We start from the raw sequence: 20358 nt of genomic DNA on the forward strand, positions 1-20358 counted from the left end.
GGGTAAGATTCCAAAAAAAACATTGCAATAATTGAGAACATAACAATATTTTTTTTTTGCCATCAATGTAAATAAAGGTGAGTACAAAAAATAAAAAAAACTAATCAAACTGAAAAAATTAAAAAAAAAATAATAAGAAAAACCTAATCATAAAAAAATCAATTAAAATTGTAAAAAATCCGACCGGTTCGGTTTTATATATCCGAAACTGAAAAAAATCAAACCGAACCCAAGCCGAGTCAAACTAGAAAAAACCGAATCGAACTGAAACCAGTCGGTTTGAACTGGTTTCGTTTTTTTTTTTTAAATTCAATTTGGTTATTTGTTTTGATAAAAATTGAATTGAATCGAAAATAATCACTCCTACATGTAAATCAATGTAGTTGATACCAATAAAATTTTGTTAACATAATATGTGAGGATGTAATTAAAAATAAATAAAGTTCTGCTATCAAAATGAAAATATAACAAAAAAAGGAGCTCCATTTGTTTCTTTTGATCGATATGAAATGAATAGAAAAAAAAAAAACGCAGATCAATGTAGATGTTAAAAATTTTGAAGGATTTAATTGAAAATAAATATAGTTAAGTAATTAAATTAAAAATGTAAAAAAAGAAAGTAGCTCCAATTTTTTTGTTCTTCATGAACAGAAAAAAAAAAAAACGAAATCTTATAGTTCATTAGATGATAATAAACAGCTGACGTCAGCGTCCTTTTCAAAATGTCCAATTGAAATTCTCTCCCCTCTAGCATTGTCCATTTCAAATTCTCTCCCGAACGTGACCACCTTTATCACTCCGGGTCCCATTCAAAAAAAAAAAAAAAAACGAAAAAAACATTAACCCTTTCACTTTCTCTATATTACAAAATTTCCCCATTTTCTCACTTATTTTCGTAAATAAACAACTCCTCAGGGACCTTCAATTCAAAAAAAGAAAAAAGAAAACTCTCTCAGTCGAAACAATAATAAAATACTGATTTTTTAAAAAGCGAAAACCAACCAGAAAGAAATCGAAGGGGGAGAGGTTGTAGTTTGTAGATGACGATGGACAGAGAGAAGGAGAGAGAGATAGAGTTGGAGAGTGCAATGTATACAAACTGTTTATTATTAGGTCTGGATCCGAGTATAATCGGACTCGGACCTTCATCAAATGGCACTCCTCGGGTCGGACTTTTCCGTCACTCCAACCCTAAACTCGGTGAACAGCTTCTTTACTTCATCCTCTCCTCGCTTCGCGGTCCTGCTCAATCCGCCAAAGTAATATTTTCATTTTCTCCTTTTTAGATACAATGTTCCTTCCTTGTATGCAAGTGTTGATAATTTCTTTTTGCGATCGATCTTGTCAGGATTTTGATAAGGTGTGGCCGATTTTTGATTCCGCTCAGTCACGTGATTTTCGTAAGGTGAGTAACTTGATTAGTTGTGATTTCGTTGAATTTTCCGCAAAGCTTAGATTTTATTTTTGTGTTTTATTTTTGCTTTTGTTCTTTTGTTGTTTGTTGTGGTTGAAATGTTAGGTTGTGCAAGGGATAATCAGTGAGCTTGAATCGCAAGGGGCACTTCCAAGGAGCAATTCAAGGGTTTCTTCCCTTGCTACTTGTTGTGGACCGAGGTAGTTTTTTTGATATTTGGTCAATTTTTTTTTAAATTTTGAAAAGTGAATTTTGAATTATAGAAACGAAACTAGAGATAAACCAAATGAGTTCATCTTGCAGTGCTCTCAACTTTGCCAAATAGTTGGGTCAAGTTAAATTCAGTATTGGTTTTAAGTTCTGCTGTCTTATGAAAATCTCGGTTTCTTAGTAAAATGGATGCTTTCTGTTCATATATAGGAGCGCTAGAGGATAATGTGTGTCTGCCATAAGCAAGTTGATGACTTGGAACGCTTGTTTCCTAGTGAGAACTCATATGATTTGGCGTGTTCGTGAGTGCATATATTCTGAATGGGTTTTGTATCTTTGTGAAATAATCAAGAAAATTTACTTGCACAAGTTGCTACAATTGTAATTGGTTCATAATGCATGCAGATTTTTGTATTTTAAAATGACTTTCAAGGCATCCATTTAGAGCATAGAATTGTGTGGAAGTCAATGATATTTATTTTTGGCTTAATGCTAAAGTTTCTCACGTATGTGCAGATTTGTTGAACTCTTGTGGCAGCTTTCCTTGCATGCTTTGAGAGAGGTTCACAGACGGACATTTGCGGCTGATGTTGCTTCAAACCCACTTCCTGCTTCATTAACTGATGTAGCCTTCCAACATGCAGCTACATTGCTTCCTGTGACAAAGGTAATACTATATTCACGGTCCTTGTTATCTATGTATAAAGTTATCTAACCACAGGTCGTTCTCATGGCAAGTGGATATTTGAAATTGTGATCAAATTTTCTAAATCCACCTATAAAGTCTTTCAATCAGGCAATGCATGGATGGCTATTGCGCTTTCATTTTTATGGAGATTCTAAATGCACTGACATCAAAGAACACTTCTGAAAAGGTTGAAACGTCCTTTGTTAAACTGTAACTATAAGTGGATCATAATTTGGAAAGGATTTTCTAATACAATATTCGTTTGTGCAGTTTCATGTATTTGTTTCCTCTGTGGATGAATTACCAGTATCATAAGTTATTATCCATATGAACTATTCTAGGTTGCTTTTCTAAACTTTGCATGTTAGTGAGCAATTCAAATGCTGGAAAGGTTTTAAGAAAGGAACACTGTTTTTTCTGGTCTTTTTTCCCTATTCTCTCTTTTGACGCTTTTTAATTACAACTATGCTTCAATTTTGGTATCAGTGATTTGAAACTCTCTCCTTAAACAGGCAAGGATAGCCCTTGAAAGAAGGAGGTTTCTTAAAAATGCTGAAACTGCGGTTCAGAGACAAGCTATGTGGTCAAATTTGGCTCATGAGATGACAGCTGAGTTCCGTGGTCTTTGTGCAGAAGAGGTAATGGGAAACACATTTACTTTTTTTTGTGATGCATTTAGGATGCAGCTGCCTGTTTTCCTCACACTTCCCTATTGAAAACTCGGATGTCAGGCTTATTTGCAGCAAGAGTTGGAAAAACTACATGACTTGCGGAACAAAGTGAAGCTAGAAGGTGAACTGTGGGATGATCTTGTGTCGAGTTCTAGCCAGAATTCGCATTTAGTTTCGAAGGCAACTCGCTTGTGGGATTCTATACTCGCTCGAAAAAGTAAGTCTTAATTATGGAAGTTTTCTTTTTTATTTTCTTACAAAATCCAACTATTTAATTTGTTTGAATAAATAAATTAGGTTTTCTTGGAAATAATACCATAATTGAGGGGTCAATTGTTTTCTCTTGAAACAAATTTCCTTCTATTAGTTTCCTTCATTCGCTTACAAGAGTAATTACTATAAGTTGTTTCCATTTGATGACGAGTTTAGTTGATATAACAAATGGTCACTTTTCATATTTTTTCTGTACTTCTCTGTTATCATGATGGTAGTCAGTTCTTACATTTGGATGCATACCGCTATGATATGTAGTTACCATGGTTCTCAATCTACTCCTAGTTGATTTTAAGGCTTGCTTTCTGAATCTATTCTTTATGCTAGTAGTTTTCGGGATGATCAGAAAGGATGGCAATACGCCTTTGGAATTTGTATCTTCTTGTCCTCAACATTTTGCTTCAAAAGTAATTTATCCATGTCTTCTGGGCATAACTTGTACTTCCTAAAAAAGTTTTTTGCCTTTTTTCTGGTAAATTTCTAATATTCTTAATCTTTTTTGTGTTGATTTCAATGGTCTGTTTACTTGTTTTCCTCCTATGTTCTAATTGCTGATTCTTGATTATCATGGGCATTCTCAATAACATAGTCCAATATGTAAAAGGCAGAGAAAAAATTGTAGGGATGGGATCCGACCTCATATACCCTAACTGTATATGAATGCTGTCCCCTTCATTACCTATGTTTGATTGTCACAGACAGATAGATCCGAAGGGTTCATGCTCTCATTCTCATGATTGGACATCATTTTCAACTCATTCTTATGGGATCGGACCTCGTATACCCTAACTGTATATGAATGCTGTTCCCTTCATTACGTATGTTTGATTGTCACAGACAGATAGATCTGAAGGGTTCATGCTCTGATTCTCATGATTGGATATCATTTTCAACTCATTCTCATGATTGGATATCATTTTCAACCAAGGAAATTATCAATTGTGTTGTTACACTTGCTTTCACTTTATATGCACATGAAAATATTCTTTTGCTTGCTTATATTACTTATAATCACTTATTACCCAAAAAAATGTGTGGCCTCTTGATGAAAATTTCTGTGACTATCAATTTGCATGCTTCTTAAAATTTTGATGCGAATATCTGCTCCTATTAAATAGTACATATACTGCTACTTTTCTGTTATTCCAGTAACTTTATTAACTTGTCATTGTTTTTACCTTTATTTACAGGTCAACATGAAGTTCTTGCTTCAGGGCCAATTGAGGACCTGATAGCTCATCGGGAGCATAGGTAACTATGATCGGATATTGTGCTAGATTCTGAAGATGTCAATTTATCTTATTCCTCTTCGTGCGTAATATTCCTTTACAGATATCGCATCTCTGGATCATCTTTGCTCTCTGCTATGGATCAGAGCTATCAGGTTTCTTATTCAGATAAACATTCGGATGACAAGGAACATAGTGATGGATCTTATGTTAATGGAAATGGGGAAAAGTCAAATAGTAGTATGGATTCGTCCCATCTACAAGTAAATGATGAGATGCATTCTCGAGTGGATGATAGAGGTGGAAGAGTCCAGCCTACTGTTGATGTAGCAGAAATTATAAGGCGTTGGACACATGCATTGCAACGCATTCATAAACAGTCACTTCTTCTGGTATTCTATTTCTTTGTCTGGTCATGAGCTCCTTTATTTAATTGGTAATTTGTAAAAATAGATTCCTTCTGTATACCAAGCCAAGGCCTTCATTACTTACATGCTAATGATTAACTGCTATATGGCATATGATTAAAAGTGTGTTGGTGCAAAATTGAGGTTATAGATATCTATTAAAAGTTTGATATTGCAAAGTTTTGAGGTTGTAGATATTTGTGCAATATGAAGTTTGAGTTTACTAGGTGAAAACAAGACATATTTGATGTTTGTTCTTTGAAATCTTGTGTTGATTTTCTTTACAACATGGACAAAACCTGATTATTCTGTGATTTACTTCTACTCTACTTATCAAGGTGTTTGGTTTTGAGTGTGTTGGAAGAGCATGGAGATCTGGAAAAGAATACAAAATGTCATTCTTGATGTCATTATCATTAGTGAATCTCGGATTTTGGAAACTTTGCTCGGGATGACTCATTTATGCAAGCGATTTCTCATTAGATCTTTTGTTTTTTTTTTCATGATTTTTTTTTTAAAGGAATGTTCTCTTTTTTGTTTGTAGATCAAATACTTTTATTATACTGAACTTTGTCTTTTTGTGTGAGAACTTGCCTCTAATGGCATACTATTTTTGCTTTGGAAGCAGATGTGCAAAGTATATTGTTGAGTATTTCCTCTACTCTTTTTTTAGTATTCCTAATGTTTGTCTGCTTTGTTTTTCCAGATATTATTTGAGAATTCAAAAAATGCTCTTTGATAAGAATGTCACTATAAAGAAAGAAAGTAGTTTGTTATGGAAAATGATTATTAAAATTAATTTATCCCATTAAAATGTCTTAATACAGGAGAAGGATAAAACAGGTGTGACAGTAGTATTAATGAATTAGAGAAGCCCATGCATTTTCAATCCAAGAACTTATAAGTTGTTGATTGGATTTTGCTTGACAATTGTCATTGATGATGTAGTGAACTGCTATTGTGCAACATTTACTTTGTAGGCAAAAGCTAATGATGGAGAAGGTCCAGATATATTAAGAAGTGCACTCGATGGTGGTACTAGTGGCCATGCTGAATCTTTAGCTGCAACTCTTGCAGAACATCAGCAACACCTGAGTAGTTTTCAGGTAATGAAATAATCTTTGGGCACCAGATGTGAACTTCCAGTAAGCTCTTGGCTTTCGATTTAACAATTTGAGTGTCAGCTTGATGTTGGCTTAATTCCTCTGGACATATTGAGTATTTGTGTGCATGTGTTCTATTCTCTTGTGATGTGCATTGACAACAAGATAGCTGTTTATACGTCCTTAAATGTCTTATTTTGTTCACAGAATGAGCTTGCATCATAATGATCTTGACCCCTTCATAATCAGGCTCAAGATCTGAGGAGTTGATGCTTGTTGCACACAGATTAAGGAGTTTATAGTAGATTAACTTTTGAAAACCTGAAACCATGGATGTAGCTTCTTCCCTGTATTTGTCACTTTAAGACCCAGAATTTGTGGTTCTGATATAATAACTTGGAAGTGCGATAGTCAAGCTTTATGGATACTCCTTGTAGCAGACATCAGTGAGTTACTGTAATTGTCATTGTTCATTTTTTTTATGAGTGACCTTTGAGTTTCTAGTCATGCTTGTGCAGCAATTGAGAGGACTGATCCTTGCTTTTTCCAAGTGTTAGAACTTACTGGACTGTACACGAAATCTTTCCCTAATTCAAACCTCAACCATGTGTATTCACCCATTAAAATGATGAATAGCAACACATGTACCTTATATAAATGAAATTGGCATAGATTTGCTGAATTACTGATGTTATGAACCCAATTGTCGTAATGGAATGATAATAGATTACCTTATTTATTTATTATTTTTTTTTCATTTATGAGTACTTGCATGACGTTCTTCAGGTCACTAGGCTTTCCTACTTACCAGAGGCTATGTTGAGGATTTTTTCCAGTCTAATACATTTTTTTTTTAGGGACTTATTGACCAACTTAATGAAGTTGTTCCATCAATACAAAATTCAATATCAGAGTGTACAGAGAAAGTAAATAATATTTCTTCCAGCCAGCCACCAATGGCCAAGCATCATGGTCGCGCAACCTCACCTATACAAGCTCAAAGCAGTGGAAGGACCTTGGTAATTTTTATGAATGACAAGTTCATGCAAAATATTATGCCCAATGTTGAATACTCATCATGTAAAACTGAGTGTTTATTTTTTTTTCCTGTTAGGAAACTAGCTCTGATAATGTTGCGGAGGTGACTTCAAAAATTTCCACAGTTCAGCTTGACAGGGCATCTGCTAGCCCCCCTGCTTTGAAGCTACCGCAGCTATTCAGTTTGACCCCAAATTCTTCTGGAAAAGGTGCAAACTTGCAAAAGAGACAAATGTTAGCTCCCCAAACCATCCAAATGGAAAATCTTTCTGAAAGAAACTCTCTGGACCAGCCTTTATCAAATGATCGCTTAGATAATCCATTGAAAGGTTTGCTAATTCTCTCTGCCACCTGCTTTATCCATTCTGCATAGGTATCACACTTATTGGCTTGCTGAAAGTCCTTGCAGTTTATCAATTAAAAGAATTTCTGATTTTGAAAGCTTTAGTTGGAGAGTTTGATTTTGTGTGTTTGTAGATGGAGAAAATTTTGTTCAAAACTTAAAGAGATCCGTAAGAGAAGCTGCACTGTCTATGCAATCTTGCAATTCAGAATCATCTCGTAACAGCCAGTCTGATGAAAGTTCTGAACACTTCTTTTTACCTCTTTCATCGCCTGGATTTTCTATGGTCCCAGAAAATAAAGTAGTCTCAACAAGAAGTAAAAGATTTTCTGCATCTCAAATGAACACTGCTTTGCTTGAGAAACATGCTCGAGATGGCCATGCTGGAAGCAAGTACAAAGAATTACCGGAAATTCTAAATGACTTGGGTCCACTTACTGACTATGATCATGTAAATGGCTTCCTCTCAGTTGCTGGTTCAAATGGTGCAATATCTGATGGTCAGAAGTCCTTCAATGATGTTGAGGAACCTTATGCTCAAGTATTCTCCCCTCCTTTGCTGTTGGATACGTCCCTTTTACCAGATTCATACGAGGACTTACTTGGTATGTTGCTTTGGGTGAAATGCTCCCTCCTGTTATAGGCATCTATATATGTTTGTTAGTTATCTGTTATAGTATTCAGTTATTATGTTTGTTAATGATTTACTAGATGCAGTATGTGTTCATTATGCCATCAACTATGAAAATTTCAGATCTTCAAGCTCAAAATATGCCATCATTAAGCTAGCATGTGTCACATTGCTGCATGGTCAGCAATCCATTATTCTAGTTTTGCTTTATTTTTTACGTCCAAGATTAATTATGCTTAGACAAACAACTACTATAATTCTTTTGTGGTAGAGTTCAGTTTGAATCTAGGTAAAACTTATGTTGTTAATGAGGATTTATCAACCGGAGACCCTCATTTTCTCAGAAAGGTTTAGAGATCCTTTTACAAGTATTAGGAGTAAAGACATATATTTAAAATATTTCACCTTTTTTTTAGCGTGGCTGCTCTCTCTAAGAATGAAAGGTTGCATATTTTGATCATGGGTACAGCCGCGACATTACTAATTATGGGGAATAGCAGTTTACTTACAGTTGCATCATCCCCCTCAATCTGCTAGCTTTTTCTTTTTTGCCTTTTCTTGTTTCATATTTGTTTAATTTCATGTTGGATCTTTTTCCCAACTGGGACATGTTATTGATTTGAAGTTTGTTTAAATTTGTTGCAGCTCCACTTTCAGAAACTGAAACGGCCTTGATGGAGCTTTGAGTCAGAATTTTCAGCATTGTTCTTTATGTATGTGATAGATTTGTATAACAACGGATTTGATTGTGTATTAGAGCAGGAACTAGTAATCTTTATGCGATTTTTCTTTTCTCATTCACAGTTTTTTATTGAATATGTTTTTTTTGAGGATTCAACTGTGGAGTATCCAAGGTTGCTGAAGTCCCTCCCATTTGTGCCTTTCCGCGATAATTAAGAGGTTTGCACCCGACAGACTGTGAATTTCGAGTCCTCAGCTATATCATCCTGTTTGTTGAAATGCATGATATTCTTTACTGTTTGAGATTCTTCTTTGCAATCATCTAATGTATAGAATACCAGTACTGCTAGGGTGCTTGGAACATCCCAGTGTCTTTGGTACTAAATTATATGGCATCTGTAGTACGGAAAAAAATATTTTAATCTATGGAATGTAAATATACAAGTGGTCCCTGCATTATTCATAAAGTTTATGCCAGTGAAGTTAAAGTCGTGTCTTCGATTGCTGATACCCTTGTTTTAGATCTCCAAAAAAGTCTCTTCCACTTTCCTACCCAATCTCTCTTAATACTAACATATAAATGAAGGGATCTCAGAGATTATGTTCATCAAGAAATGAACCGAAATTGGATCTTGCTCTACTTGAGATTGTTGCTTTTAATAGTAATCAAACATGTTTCTATGATTTCGTTTCTTTTCTCTCTGGTATTATTATTATTATTATTAATTAACCTATGTTTTTGTTGTATCCATGATGAATCCGCCCGTCATAAATGTTAGGATATAAATCTATATGATCAGTCGATCTCGACGAATCATGTCATACAAAATGGAGACCATGAAAATATTGAAGGGTGATACTAGATATTAAAGACCACAATCAAGAACCGGTCTTGTTAGTGCTATTTATACAAGTACTTGAGTAAGTGCCACATAACATTTAAGAATTTTATTTCAATTGCAATTTTATATTCTCAAAAAGGTATTACGCCTATTTTTATAGTAATTACTAGTTAGGATATCCGGGCTTGTCATAGGCTACATGAGTTTTTTTTTTTTCTGCTAAAGATAATGTGGGCACTGTCAACATGTATGTTAATATTAATAATTAACATTAATATTTTTAATTATGAACAAGAAATTGTGCATGTTTAATATAATAAATTGATAATTAGATGCACTAATAAATGTTCAAAAAAAATTGTTAATGCCAATAAAAGATAATTGAAAAATTGAGAGATATATATAAATTAAGATATCTCATTTTGAATCATAGCTTTTTAATTTTTTTTTACTTTAATTACATGGCAATTGGTTTTCTTTTATTTTTAAAAGAAGATTACTAAATTGAAATATTGAAACAAAATAATTTTCTAGTATAATTCCCTCTCTTCTTTTTAATATGTTTTTTTTAACAAAAAAATATAGCATTTCTAGCTATGTTTGTTCAATAAAAATTGAAAGCAAATAGAATAAATTTATATAAAAAGATGAACGATTTAAAATAAGAATAAAAACGTATATCTTTAATTAAGACCTTATCATCTTATTAACGCAATTTTTTTTTTTTAATGGTTTTTACTAGAATAGTTTTTTTAAGAACAACTTGTCAAAACCACAAAAGCAATTTTTAGTAAAAAATAAAAAAAAATCTTTTGATAATTTTAACATGAATGTATTAGAAAAGAAATAAATAACATATTGATTGAGTGTTGTCATGTGTAAATTTTCAAAATCTATTTTTGAATCAATTATACAATAGTAGAAAAACATATTCACAAGAGAGACAAAAATTAAAATGACGGGTAAAAAATGAATTTCTTTTCGTCAAAACCTTCGTTTCTGATTCATATCATTTTTGATGATTTGAAAAAAAAAAATATTTTTTTATATAAGAAGAAAATTTCATTAAATAAAAAGTGAAAATTTTGAACTAAAAATATTTGCATAACTATAAATACTTAACTTAATTTTTATAGGATATTTGTGACCATAAACATAGAAAACAATCTACATAGCAGGTTCATATGTAATAATAATAATAAAAAGAAAGAATCTTAATTGAAAACAAATGTCAAATCAAATAATATATAATGAAAAAAGTATATTAAATATAATTTTAATCATTTAACCATAAGTAATCTTGATTAAACTTTTTAAAAAAAAACAATAATCATGCAAGTTTAGTTTCAATATATTTTAATTGTTTATTAATTTTTATACTTGGTAAAATACCAAATTTCCTCTTAGATAACATTATAATAACAAAAATAATATTGTAAAAATACAAAAAATACCCTTTAACTCCAAGTTTAGTTTTTTTTTTTTTTTTTGCTTTCAAGAATATTTTGACCATTTCATCGTGTAATTGAAATGGAAAAAAACATATTTGTTCTTGGTTTATTTTTTAATGACTTTCATAACCTATTTTTGGATTCTCCCTCAAAATTTACCCTTATATATATATATATATAGAAGAATAAAATATATAATAACAATAATAAAAAGACTGGCAACATGGTAAAAGTAGGCTTGAGAAAGGTTTGAAGTGTATAAAGGAATTAAGCTGGAGATTTAAACAAAATTAGGATTCCTAATTGTACCTCACTGCACCTAAAATTAAAAAGACAATACAGATTCAAGGTTAAATTAAATGATTATTAGACGAACTTGTATACAAATTAAGTCTAGGGATTTAAATAGATTTTTAATTGACCAATTTGATTTAATCATAGGCTAATTAAAAGGTTTTAATTATGTTTAAGAATTAATTTGGGTTAAACTAAAATATTTAATTAGATGTAAAGACTAAGTATACTTTTAATAGGTCAAATTAATTTTATTAGGGATTTAGTTGTTGAAAAATTAAGTTTGGAAGCTCAATTTGAGCTTAATTGAGAAGATTGAAATTTTAGAGGACCAAATTTAATTTTTACAAAGTCAATTGATTGAAATCAGGGATAAAATTGTAAGAATGTTAAAGTTTATGGTCAATTAAGGGTTAAATTGAAAAAATTCATAACCAAGGATCTTTTTGAAAATGACGTTAAACTTAAAGAACTTAATTTGGTTTGAAAACATTTGTGAATTTGAAGCAAATTGAAAGTTAAATGATGAATTAAGGATTAATTTGTATAAATCCAAAACCAAGGTTCAAAATGAAAAGGTGTTGAACTTCAAGGTTGATATTTGAGTTTGATAAGGGAAAAATTGCATAAAATTAAAAGTTTGAAGTCAATTAGGGATGTAATTAGAAAAACAAAAAAACAAAGGACTAAATTGAATTTTAGTCAAATCTATAATTAAAACTCTAGAGTATCAAAACGACGCCATTTCATTTAAATGAAACAATTTGTTTTGACTAAAACGGTTTGTTTTGGTACAAAATGATGCCATTTTGACCAACATTAAAAAAAAAAAACAGGGTGTTAGGTGACTTGTTGTCTGACCATTGTTCATAATCTTCAACCTTTTGTATCAAAAAAGGTGCTCGGGTGATAACTTTTTAAAGGTATTTAATGCCTCATCTCTCTATCAAATAGGATAAATAAGACATTAATCTCATGGCAAGACACCATATAACACCTCAATGTGATTCTTGTTGACTGGTCACCTCTGTAGTCCCCACGGTGCTACCCTAAAAAGATTGACCCGATCAACATTTGCATCTAAATTTCACAACTTGTGATGATGACTTTTGGCGAATAGTTGAGATCCTTTTTGTTTGAATTAAAGGCCAATATTTTTCCTAAATAAATATCAGAATCCCTTATAAATAGGGGTGAATTTCGTGCAAAAATACAAAGTGAAAAGAGAATAAAAAAACCATCTTTTACATCGGCTTAACACCTACATCTCCTCTCACCTTCAAACCATCTCCTTGCTGTTTTTGCCTTCACCAACACGAGCTTCCTACACCAAGAACCGTGCATCTTCTTCACCAGCTTCTCTTCTCCATTTCATCCGCGAACAACAATAACAATAGAGGAGCTTCTTCTCTAGACCAGCATTCTCAACAACGACAACCAATCAACACCTCCGTACCCGCTAGCCATAACTAGCATGCTTTGAAAGTAAAACATGTAGAACATGAATGTTAATTCATGTTCTACATGCTACGAAATTTACACGGTCACTGGGTTGGGCTAGTGATCATGTATGCTGGCCTGGACCCTCAGCCTAACACATCTTTTTGTTTTTTTTTTGTTTTTTAAATAATAATAAATTGTTGAGCTTTTAGTTGGCCCAACCAACTAGACTGAGCTTAGGTCTCGGGCCCAACCAGCCTAGCCCCTTAGACTAAGGGTGAGTTTGCCTAACACACCCTAATGCCTTTTCTTTAGTTTTTAATTTATTTTTATTTTAATATTTAGCCAAACAAACCTAGTAAAAAGCCAAGAAAACTTCTAAAAAATTTCAAGGACCATATTGAAATCATTTGTGGGTCTGTCGTTTGTTTTTCCAATAATTTTGTCTGATATCAGGCCGTAGACTTACATTGTAAGATACAAACCTGATATTAAAAATATCTGGTTTTTCTCTGAAATTTTAAAAAATTCAAAAAACTTAAAAAAACCCCTAATTTTAAAAACACTTTTTTTTTTTTTTGCGTATGGTCAAATTTTAAAAAAATTTCATGCATACTTTCTGAAAAAGGAGAATGCATTTATATCATGTTTTAAAAATAAAAAATGGATATCATAACCAGTTTATGATTATCAGTTATAGCTTGATCAAAATATCAAAAATCCCTCAACAATTAGTTTTGTTAATTAATATACAATGTTAAGGATTTAGCTGTAGACTTTAATATTTACGGGTATAAAAATTACATATTGTAAGATATACATTCAAGTATTAAAGAATACAAAATAGAAAAATAAATGCGATGCTAAATCTGTCTCTTGGAAGGGTTATGATTTAACTCAATAAAGTAGAGACTTCCTTACAAAGAGAGATCTACCTTGAATCTTAGATGAGACTAATATATCGAAACATTACATGGTAAAATAATAATTAATAATGTATTTTACCTTAGGTGAGGTATACTGGGGGTGATATATTTTCTTCTTGTACAACTAATTCCTTTATCCAGACTCTCACATATCATTAATTTTTCTAGTGATTATAATATTAGATAATAATCCCTAAACTTTATAATCATATTTTCATAATTAAATCCAAAATCCTTTCAATTTAGTAAGATACAATAGGTATATGTGACTAAACCCCTTCTATTGTGATTAAACCCTATAATCACAAAAGTTCCTGGATTTGTGATTGACAACGATGACATGGCAAGGAACCGGGCAGTCCACATGGCAGGACTTCCATGCTGGTTGCGGTAGCATGTGGAGGTCACACATGGGGTATATGCCGAGGTGGGGCAGGAGGTAAGACTGAGCAGCAAGCAATCACCGTCCACAGTATAAGGGATGTTGCCATGTGTCATGAACTGAGCACTTATTTACATTTGATTAACCGGTTTTTTGAGCTCAACGTGTCCTTTTAGAGCAACGACAAAGAAGGTTCTGAACAGGCATCAGATAGAGAACTTTAGATGCAGACGAGATGAGAAACTTAGTAGCTAAGAAAATGTAAAGGGAAAAATTGTACATAGCGTTCTCCAAAATCAATTGCTATTTTTGTAGAGATATAGATTTGAAACCATTTTTTGTATCCCAAAGTAATTAAAAGGAAATCAACACCCAATTGCATGAGTGGCAACACTACTCAAAGATTTTAAATCTTCTTTTACTTAATTCAATCACAATGTTGGGATTAAATCATAAGAGTAAGTCCTATTCCAAAATAGCTTATTAAAAACCCGTTTAAAAATATAGTTGTAATTGTAATTGCTTTACAAAAATTATTTTTTATTTAAAAATATATTAAAATATTCATTAATTTTAAAATTTTTTTACACATACAAAACATAGGGTGTATTGGTAAAAGGTAACTTGCCATTCAAGTTTATACATAAAAGCATAAGGGATAGCTTAGCTAGTTAAGATTTGGATTTATTTTTTAATGGTCATAAATTTATGTTTTTTTTTTTTTAAAATTATTGAAAGCTTATACGTTTATTAATTTTTAAGTTTATAAAATTAATCAAGATACACATAAATTAATATAATTATGTTAATAATAATAAAAGTTTATCAAACTCATCATATATATATATATATATATATATATTGTTAAGAGAGATCACAGAGAATCTCAATCTTGCTAATCAACCAAACACTTGGTGATTGCTTGCGATACAGGTATTTTGATTCTTTAAACTGTATGCATGGTGGTGATGTTGTAACATTAGAGACAAGCCACTCCTCTGACCATCAAGGATCGATGCTTGATATTTGACTAAAACTATAACGTGGAAAACACCATCTGGTACAGCTGGCAACAAAAGGCCCAACGGGGTCTTACATGTCATGGACATGATATTCCAAACTTTGATGGGACAGTGGAAGCCAAGAGGATGAAGTTGTAATTCTTAAGAAAAAAAAGATAAAAGAAGACAAAAGAAAATAAAAAGTATATTGATAACAAATCGGATCACTATCATAAACATGTGCCTAACCAAGAAGTGGATTTTGACGACGCTTCTAATGACATGATATGAAGATATTTTTGGAAGCTAGAAAGTATTGTATGTATCATTTGAAAGATATATATATTTAATTTTTTATTTTTTTTATTTAGTCAAATATAAAAGTGCTCTGAGTTAATATTATAATTATTAAAATATCATTGTGAAAAGACCAAGAAGACCCTTGAACTCCAGGTTTAAATTTTTAACTTTTAAGGGTATTTTCTTCATTTTATTGTGAATTATAATTGTTTATTATTTTTTATATTTGGTTAAATATTAAATTGCTCCTCAAATAACATTATAATAGCGAAAAAAAACATTTTAAAAATATAAAAATACCTCTTGACATCATATATATATATATATAATTTTATTTTTAAGAGTATTTTGATTGTTTTATTTCCTTTTGTCTTCTTTTTATCTTTTTTTTTTAAGAATTATGTAATTTAACATGAGAAAAATAATTCGGTTAATTTTATAACAACAAACCGACCAATAAAAAGACTTTAATATCATTGAAAGTCAATGATATGTTTGTTTTTTGAAGTGGATAGGTAAAAGACAGCACAATGTTGTAGTGAACCATGCTTTTCAGTGTTTTAGCTTCTTTTAATACGGCTCTTTAGCTTGTTTCAGGTCTAAAAGTTGAAACTCATTTGAAGAACAGAATGATGGGCGTTCATCTCAGAAGCTAGATAACGGGTCTTCTGTACTATTTATGGCTGGAAGTCATGGCCTAAATGATAAGAAAAGATCCTTTGAAGAGCTTGACATGGCCGATCGCCGGCATCGATGACAAAGGAAAACATAAAACAATGACACAGAACTAGGTCGTGCATGCCCGCACAGGAGGAGGAATTCCACAGAGGTTAACAGATTTATGCCCACTTTCTCTTTATTTTCAGTATCCAAAACATGACCAATGTTCTCCTTGCTTAACTAAATCCAGCTATAATTATGCCTAGTATCTCAAGACTGTAAATAAGAAACATTTCATTTCATGATTTAGGATTCATTTATTATTGTTTTTATTAAGAACTTTCAATGAGTTTTAATGCTTTCCCCCCCTTTTTTACGACTTCATTTATATTGGGTATTAGTTAACATATTCTACTAGAGAAATTATTAATGTAATATGGATTTTAACACATTTTGGATTAGTATTTGAGTAATTAATGGATTTTTATGAAAATAGCCTTCGAATTATCCAGAATCAGTTGCTAGATTATGCAGACATGCCGATGTCTGATTTTCTTTTAGGTTTTTAGGTATAACACGTAATATATATATAAAAAATATTATTTTGTAACAAATAAAATGTATTGTTCGGGGAACGCGATGCAAACCATGTTTTAGATTGTTCTGATATGTTGAATTTAAAAAATAAAAAGCATTATTTTAATGTATTTTAATTTAAAAAACACTTTAAAAAACAATTATAATCACATTTTTACGCAGAAACTTCGTGTCTATATATAAATAGTTAGGTTTTTCTTGGTCAATAATTATGACTTTTTATTTTTCAAGTGGTTATTTTTTTAAAATATACTCAGGGTCTTTTTATATATAAATATTTATAACAATGTTCACGTTTAACAATATTCGGTGGAGAAAAAAATGAATGGCTGTAGGTCATCATCATTACATGAGAATTCGATGAGGATAAGGTTAGCTCCAAAAGAATTGACACATAATATTTTTATTAAAAAGATTCATTAATGCTATATATATGTCAAAAAAAGTCTTAGATATTAAAATAAATTATTTAAATATTTTAAAAAGTAAAAATATTAAGAGTTGTTAAAAATGTTTTTTTATTTTTTTTCATTGAAGTGCATATAAAAAAACTTTTTTTTTTTTAAATGATTTTATCACAGGGAAAGAAAATTCACAGCTCACTACTTCTCATATACCGGAGGTAGCTACCAACAAATCCATGGTCGCAAGTCTTCTGTAATTACGCGTCATCCGTTCCCAAGTCACGTTGCATGCCTACCACGAGAAAGAGACAGTTTTTTTTTTTTTTTTGTTACATGAAGGGACAATTAACATGTAAAAGTCAATTAAATTTTTTGCCAGTATTTTTTACGAATATATAAACAACAATATATAGTTTTTATTTTATTTTATTTATAAAGAGACTTGTTAGATCTTATAATATATAATGAGGAATGGTGCTTCTCCATTTCATAATATAAATTAACTGAAAGCACTTCAAAGACTCGAAATTACGTTTTTGGAGAAAACTATCAAATTCACCACAGCAAGAACGCTATCAAATACACTTACAGAAGTTAGGCTATAATCTTGTAAGAAAAAGCTGATAATCAGATTGTTCAACCGCAAAGCAAATATCCTAGCTAGCTAGACGCATGCTTAGCTTATTTTACAATTTTGCATTTTTATTTTATAAATAATATTGGCATGGCCTTAATTTGGGGGACCAAAAACCAAAGATTAATTTTGCGTTTTCCATAACATAAAATTAGGGCCACAACGAACTGAAGGCACCGTTGACGACATTGTTCTGGTCAGATAAGTAACCGAGGAAACTTGTAAGCAACATCGTGGTGTTGCTACAGTGTTCCGTCACGCAAGTAAAATGTATAAAGCCTCACTTGTGAGCTGTGTTATTCCCACTAAACGATTACCTGAAAACTGTCAAAAAACTACCCAAAGTTTTCCCATTAACAAAGCAAACCATGTCTCCTCTCCAATCCAACCTTCCATGCTGTTCTAGTTTCAGATTGTTCGATGAGCTTCAATGGGTCACTAACACCCGTCGAACAATAGAAGCAGATCACCTTGAAGACGATAGTGAAACTTCCATATCCATCTTTAATGTCCCCAAAGCCCTAATGTCTACTGACCCAGATTCTTACGCTCCACAACAACTTTCACTTGGTCCATACCATTTTTCACGTCTTGAGCTACATGATATGGATACATACAAGTTCTCCGCGGCAAAAAGAAGTCAAGATCTGCTCCAAAGTCTTAAATTTCAAGATCTTGTTGAACAATTAATGAAGCTGGAATCCAAGATTCGTGCATGCTACAACAAGTACTTAAACCTCAATAGTGAAACACTAGCATGGATGATGGCCATTGATGCATCATTCTTGCTTGAGTTCCTACAAGTCTATGCTCTCCGTGGCCCTAAAATGCTATCCGAAGTTTCCTCAGGAATGCCTCATTTTCTTGAATATTCCTATAGGAAATCAAGCTGTAATGCAATTCTTCGAGATATAGTGATGTTGGAGAATCAAATTCCACTATTCACATTGAGGAAGGTGCTAGAATTTCGATCTCTGTCATTAGAATCCGCCGACGACATGTTGTATTCCATGTTAATGGGATCATGTAAAGAGCTTTCTCCATTCAAGACATTGGTGGGATTGCCAGTAGCTAGAGTTTTGGAACATGCCCACTTGCTAGACCTTTTGTACCACATCATCGTGCCCAAGGTTGAAGAATCTGTCAATATACCTGAAGAAGTTAAGGATCATACCAAAGCCACACAAGAAAACGAAGAGCGTTCAGTTGAATCTACTTACATGAAGCAACTACTGATTGAGATTTGGAATCTGTTTTCAAGTCTAAACATAAGGTTCCTCAAAAAATTGCTAGAATCAGCACCTGTTGCAGTGATACTCAAATTGCCTTGGTCAATCCTCTCCAATGTTCTTGGGCTTGGATCCGCGAAGCAACCTGACGCTTTCTCTGAATCTCAAAGTATTTGTTCCAGCATTGACCAACCACCTCTGGTTGAAGAAATCACAATTCCTTCCGTCACTCAGCTCTCCAAATGCGGGGTGCGTTTTGTGCCTAGTAAAGGCAGCATCTCAACCATCAACTTTGACAAGAAGACATGTACATTTTACCTCCCGACTGTGAGTTTGGATGTGAATAGTGATGTAGTCTTAAGAAACTTGGTAGCATATGAAGCATCAAACGCATCAGGTCCGATGGTTTTTACACGTTACACAGAATTGATGAATGGGATTATCGATACCGAGGAGGATGCAAAAATACTTAGAGAAAGAGGCATTATTTTGAATCATTTGAAGAACGATGAAGAGGTGGCCAACGTATGGAATGGGATGAGCAGGTCTATTAGATTGACAAAAGTTCCATTCTTGGATAAGGCGATTGAAGATGTTAACAAGTATCATGATGGACTATTTAAAGTTAAGGTTGAGAAGTTCATGAAGCAGCATGTATTTAGTTCATGGAAGCTTCTCACACTGTTAGCTTCCATCTTGCTCTTGCTGTTAGCAGGCCTGCAAGCATTGTGCTCAGTTTATGACTGTGTTCGCTTGTTTCACATCCAGTACTAGCTAGTCTTTGGAGTCTACTAAAGTACCATCGCATTACCATAAAAGGCTGGACCAATTGTTGCTCAACATGCAAGGTGTTGCTTGTCTTTCTTCCTTTTATATTTTTTGAAAGACAAGTAGGGGGAGACATTTGCATTTTTTTTTCTGTGGAAGTCTTTTTTTTTTTTTTTTTCCTTTTCTGAGATTCGATAAGATAAGATATATAATTATAAAGATTTATTAATGTGATGATTAAATTTTATGATCAAAGAAATATTAATTTCTTGGTGTAAAAATTTTGTGGATTTTGAGATGGATGATCCTTAAACCAGCTAGCACTGCAAGACTAGCAGGAAAGACTAATACTCTCACTGATCACCAAGAACTCTCTATGATGAAACTGCAAGATTACAGGAGAATCATTTATAATTACTCTTAATAATCAAGCTTCTATAAGCCTTGTTAATTAAATTCCAACTATTTCTTTTTTCTCTTGAAAGATCGATAGGCTGAAGTAGCTGAGATGGAACAGGTAAATAGAAAACTAGCTTACAGTGATATTATTGATATTATGGAATGAGTCGTTTTAGGGTTTTAGTACTATAACGAGTAACTACTTCAACAAGGATTAACTAGTTTATATATTGAGTCAAAATGGTCAAGAAAAATATTGTTTTTGTCAAAATATTGTTTGTTTAAAATTTTCTTGCATTGTTCATGTATTTATTTCTTTGTTTTTTTAAATGTCTTTTTTATT

The 20358-nt window shown here is 32.3% G+C and overlaps 2 protein-coding genes across 3 annotated transcripts; both read left to right on the forward strand.

Moving 5' to 3' along the window:
* The first annotated feature begins 975 nt into the window (after positions 1-975).
* LOC118058126 (AUGMIN subunit 6-like) lies at positions 976-9179 on the forward strand. 2 transcript variants are annotated; one of them, XM_035070831.2, is made up of 14 exons: positions 976-1259; positions 1349-1405; positions 1520-1614; positions 2141-2291; positions 2825-2950; positions 3044-3200; positions 4447-4507; positions 4589-4877; positions 5873-5998; positions 6853-7014; positions 7110-7362; positions 7511-7981; positions 8653-8720; positions 8812-9179. In XM_035070831.2, exons 1-13 carry the CDS (start codon positions 1041-1043, stop codon positions 8691-8693), a joined length of 2208 nt encoding a protein of 735 aa, XP_034926722.1. In that variant the 5' UTR covers positions 976-1040; the 3' UTR covers positions 8694-8720; positions 8812-9179. The 2 variants fall into 2 exon arrangements, with proteins under 2 accessions (XP_034926722.1, XP_034926721.1); XM_035070830.2 differs by having other exon boundaries at positions 977-1259; positions 8839-9179.
* Positions 9180-17987: 8808 nt separating this feature from the next.
* On the forward strand, positions 17988-19622 carry LOC118058155 (putative UPF0481 protein At3g02645). The gene has a single exon (XM_035070867.1). The coding sequence runs from the start codon at positions 17988-17990 to the stop codon at positions 19620-19622; it is 1635 nt and encodes a 544-aa protein (XP_034926758.1).
* The last annotated feature ends 736 nt before the right edge of the window (positions 19623-20358 follow it).

Source organism: Populus alba, chromosome 1 (assembly GCF_005239225.2).
Source record: "Populus alba chromosome 1, ASM523922v2, whole genome shotgun sequence".
In the NCBI taxonomy this organism is placed as follows: Eukaryota; Viridiplantae; Streptophyta; class Magnoliopsida; order Malpighiales; family Salicaceae; genus Populus; species Populus alba.

Coding starts and splice junctions, on each gene's coding strand:
- LOC118058126 (XM_035070831.2), top strand. CDS start 1,041: ATGACGATGGACAGAGAGAAGGAGAGAGAGATAGAGTTGGAGAGTGCA. Junction 1,615..2,140: donor GCTACTTGTTGTGGACCGAG/GTAGTTTTTTTG, acceptor ACGTATGTGCAG/ATTTGTTGAACTCTTGTGGC. Junction 7,015..7,109: donor AAAGCAGTGGAAGGACCTTG/GTAATTTTTATG, acceptor TTTTCCTGTTAG/GAAACTAGCTCTGATAATGT.
- LOC118058155 (XM_035070867.1), top strand. CDS start 17,988: ATGTCTCCTCTCCAATCCAACCTTCCATGCTGTTCTAGTTTCAGATTG.